The 3,047-nt window shown below is 63.9% G+C and overlaps 1 protein-coding gene across 1 annotated transcript; it reads right to left on the reverse strand.

The window, feature by feature from the left end:
* Window positions 1-990: 990 nt before the first annotated feature.
* LOC101761746 (RING-H2 finger protein ATL32) lies at window positions 991-2,769 on the reverse strand. The gene has a single exon (XM_004964894.3). The coding sequence runs from the start codon at window positions 2,728-2,730 to the stop codon at window positions 1,414-1,416; it is 1,317 nt and encodes a 438-aa protein (XP_004964951.1). The 5' UTR covers window positions 2,731-2,769; the 3' UTR covers window positions 991-1,413.
* Window positions 2,770-3,047: the final 278 nt, after the last annotated feature.

Genomic DNA, 3,047 nt, shown 5'->3' on the forward strand with positions numbered 1-3,047 from the left:
GGGCGACGGCCGGCGGTCGAGCGGGCGCGGGCGGGCGAGCGGGCGGCGTCTGGCGGGCGAGCGGGCGCGGCCGGCGAGCGAGCGGGCGCGGGTGGGCGCGGGTGGCGGCCGGCGGGCGAGCGGGCGCGAGCGGCGGTTGGCGAGCGGGCGCGGGCGGCGGCCGGCGGGCGAACGGGCGCGGCCGGCGGGCGCGGGCGGGCGCCGGCTAGCGGGCGCGGCCGGCGGCCGGCGGGCGCGAGCTCCACCGTGGCCGGCCGGTGGAGGAAGAAAATACCTGTTAGTATGACAGGTGGGTCCCACGAACGGTGTTAACAGGAGAAGAAAACGGTGCTTGTCCCGTCTATAGCGATCTCTCCAACCAAACAAAAAATAGGATCATCCCATCCCATTCAACCAAACAAGAAATGGGATCATCCCATCCCGAAAAACTGGAACGGGATCGTCCCGTTCTACATTGTCTCCCAACCAAACGCACCCTTAATCGTCCAGTGGAGCGCATCTAGAAGGTTGAAGTCAAACTAGCACTGCAGGAGCGTGGACACAGGAATTGATTAGGCTGTGCGTCGGCACGGTACCTTCTGCCGTGGAGTACACATCCCTCCGTCGCGCCGGTGTCACGATGATTGAAATTGAAATTCACACGAATCTACTCCCTCGATCCCAAATTATAGATCATTTTAGATTTATTAAATTTATAAATTTTATTATGCATTTAGATATAGATGCATAATAATATGTAATCTAAATGCATAATAATATGTATGTATCTAGAAAAAGCAAAATGACATATAATTTGAAATGGAGGGAGTAATTGTTTTCACGGGATACAGAAAAGAAAAAAGCATTTCGAAGTGAGATAGAGGCAGGGCAAGCTCTTACCATTTGATATGGCACTGTTCTCTGCTGGTTTTCTGACCATCCCCGTCGGAAGGCAATATAAACTATGGGCCAGTGTGGAAGAAAAGACTCAGTAATCAGTCAACACTTACTTCGTAAACCTTTTGAATCTTCTTGAACTGAATACTTTCTCAGCTTACCAAGCCTAACTTCAGCTCCTATCTTTACAACGACTTCGCCCCATTTTTCAACGGCAACGGAAAAGAATAATCAAGAACTCCTCTACGTCTCGTATTCGCATTCTCATTTTTCTAAAGTACTACAGCACGCAGAAGAGTAAAAACTGGAAAATGAAACCGTTTCCAACGGAACGGAGTCGTCGTTCCCGCGGCGCGTTCACATTTGCGCGCGAGCAGCTTCGTCTCGTGGATCACATGGCCATGGATAGTCCGCGGCGCCTCGCCTCGCCGCGCATTGATACGCTACCATGTGCCGCGTCCGTGCGACGTGCGTCGCCGTCTCGCCGTAGTCAGTGGTGTGGATCGACGAACACACGCGCGCGATGCGTGGCGCGAATCAGGCCTGCCGCTGCCGGGCGATCGCCTTCTCCTCGTCGTCGTCCTCGGTCTCGCTGTCGCCGGCCGCGGCGCCGACCCTCGCGCCGGAGACGGCAGTGGCGGCGCCGCCGAGGCAGTCGAAGCGGACGCTCCCCTTGGGCGGGGTCACGGCGCCGCCGTCCGCCGCGTTGGCCGTTTTCTCACGCTTGGTGGTCCTCGGGGACGCTTCCGTCGTCGTCCCTGCCGCCACGGCGGGCTCCCCCGCGTCGGGCACCGGCACCCTCCTCGACGCGGACCAGAACGGGACCCTTGACGAGAGCGTCCGCGCGATGAACGACGGCCACCGGTCCGACCGCCCGAGCCGCGCGCTTCGGGCGGCGCCGGCGCTGCCGTCCCGGTCCCGGTCCCGCTCCGCCGGCCCCGTGCGGCGCAGGCTCTCCTCGCCAGCGGCGACCATCTCCCTGCGCACGTGCTCCGGCAGCCGCAGCGTGAAGCGCTCGAGGTCACCGTCGAGGCGCGTGGCGAGGGAGTGGCCCGTGGAGTGCGACCGCGGGACGAGCGGCGGCGGCAGCGGCGGCCGCCCCGACCGCGACCGCACCGCGCGGCGCTGGCTCCCGATCCGCTCCAGCTCCATCGCCTCCTCCCTCCTCCTGTCCTCCTCCTCGGCGCCGTCGCAGCTCACGTCGATAGCCACCGAATCCGCCTGCTGGTCCTCCCCAGCCAGCTCGCCGGAGCTGTTCGCCTCGGCCGCGGCGAGCTCCTGGGGGTCGAGGCTGCACCGGCAGACGGGGCAGGTGACGTGGCCGGCGAGCCACTCGCCGATGCAGTCCGGATGGAAGGCGTGGCTGCACCGGGGCAGCAGCCGGAGCTCCTCGTCGTCCTCGAACTCGCTGAGGCAGACCGCGCACTCGAGCGCGGCGTCCTTGCCCCCGACCCGGAGCTCCTTGGCCTCCGCGTACCTCATGGTCGGGAACGACGCGACCACGGTGGGGTCGAGCCCGCGCTGCCGGTTCCGCTCCTCCTGCCGCGACAGCGCGAGCAGCGCGGAGGCTGGGATGGCCGGGCCGCCCGAGGAGGCGCCCCGCCCGCACCGCCGCATGTACACGGAGAAGAAGCCGATGAAGAAGAAGGCCGCGATGAGCGCCACGAGGAGCACAACCATGGGCGCGCTGAACCCCGGCGGCTGCGTCTGCCTGCTGTACCCTCCGCCTCCTCCGCCGCCGTTGTCCTTGTCCCGCGACGGCCCCTGCGCGGCGGCGGGCCCGACGAGCAGTAGTAGTAGGATGAGCGCGGCGAGTAGCGGCGGCGGCGCGGCATGGTGGCGAGGCGTCGTCATGTGGCAGTCATGCAGTGGTGGGTGGGCGCTGGGCGGGTTGTGCTTATTGGACGGAGTCGCTGGCGCGCGGGGAGCGGAGGTGCATATAAACGGGGTGGAGTGGAGTCATGGAGAGGACATGGTGCGATCGTGGCGTCTGGTGGCTGGGCGGCGGCGAGCAGGCGGCGCACGTCAGGTTTGATGGGCTCGGGGCGTTGGGCACCGGGGTTTTGGCGTCCGCGACCGTCCAGGTGTCCGGAGTAGGTCGCACACCGCGATGGCTGCACATGGGGAAAAAAGCATGCAAAATTCAAATTTCGAAGCATAGCTGATGAGCA

This window comes from Setaria italica, chromosome IV, assembly GCF_000263155.2.
Source record: "Setaria italica strain Yugu1 chromosome IV, Setaria_italica_v2.0, whole genome shotgun sequence".
NCBI lineage: Eukaryota > Viridiplantae > Streptophyta > Magnoliopsida > Poales > Poaceae > Setaria > Setaria italica.

Coding starts and splice junctions, on each gene's coding strand:
- LOC101761746 (XM_004964894.3), bottom strand. CDS start 2,730: ATGACGACGCCTCGCCACCATGCCGCGCCGCCGCCGCTACTCGCCGCG.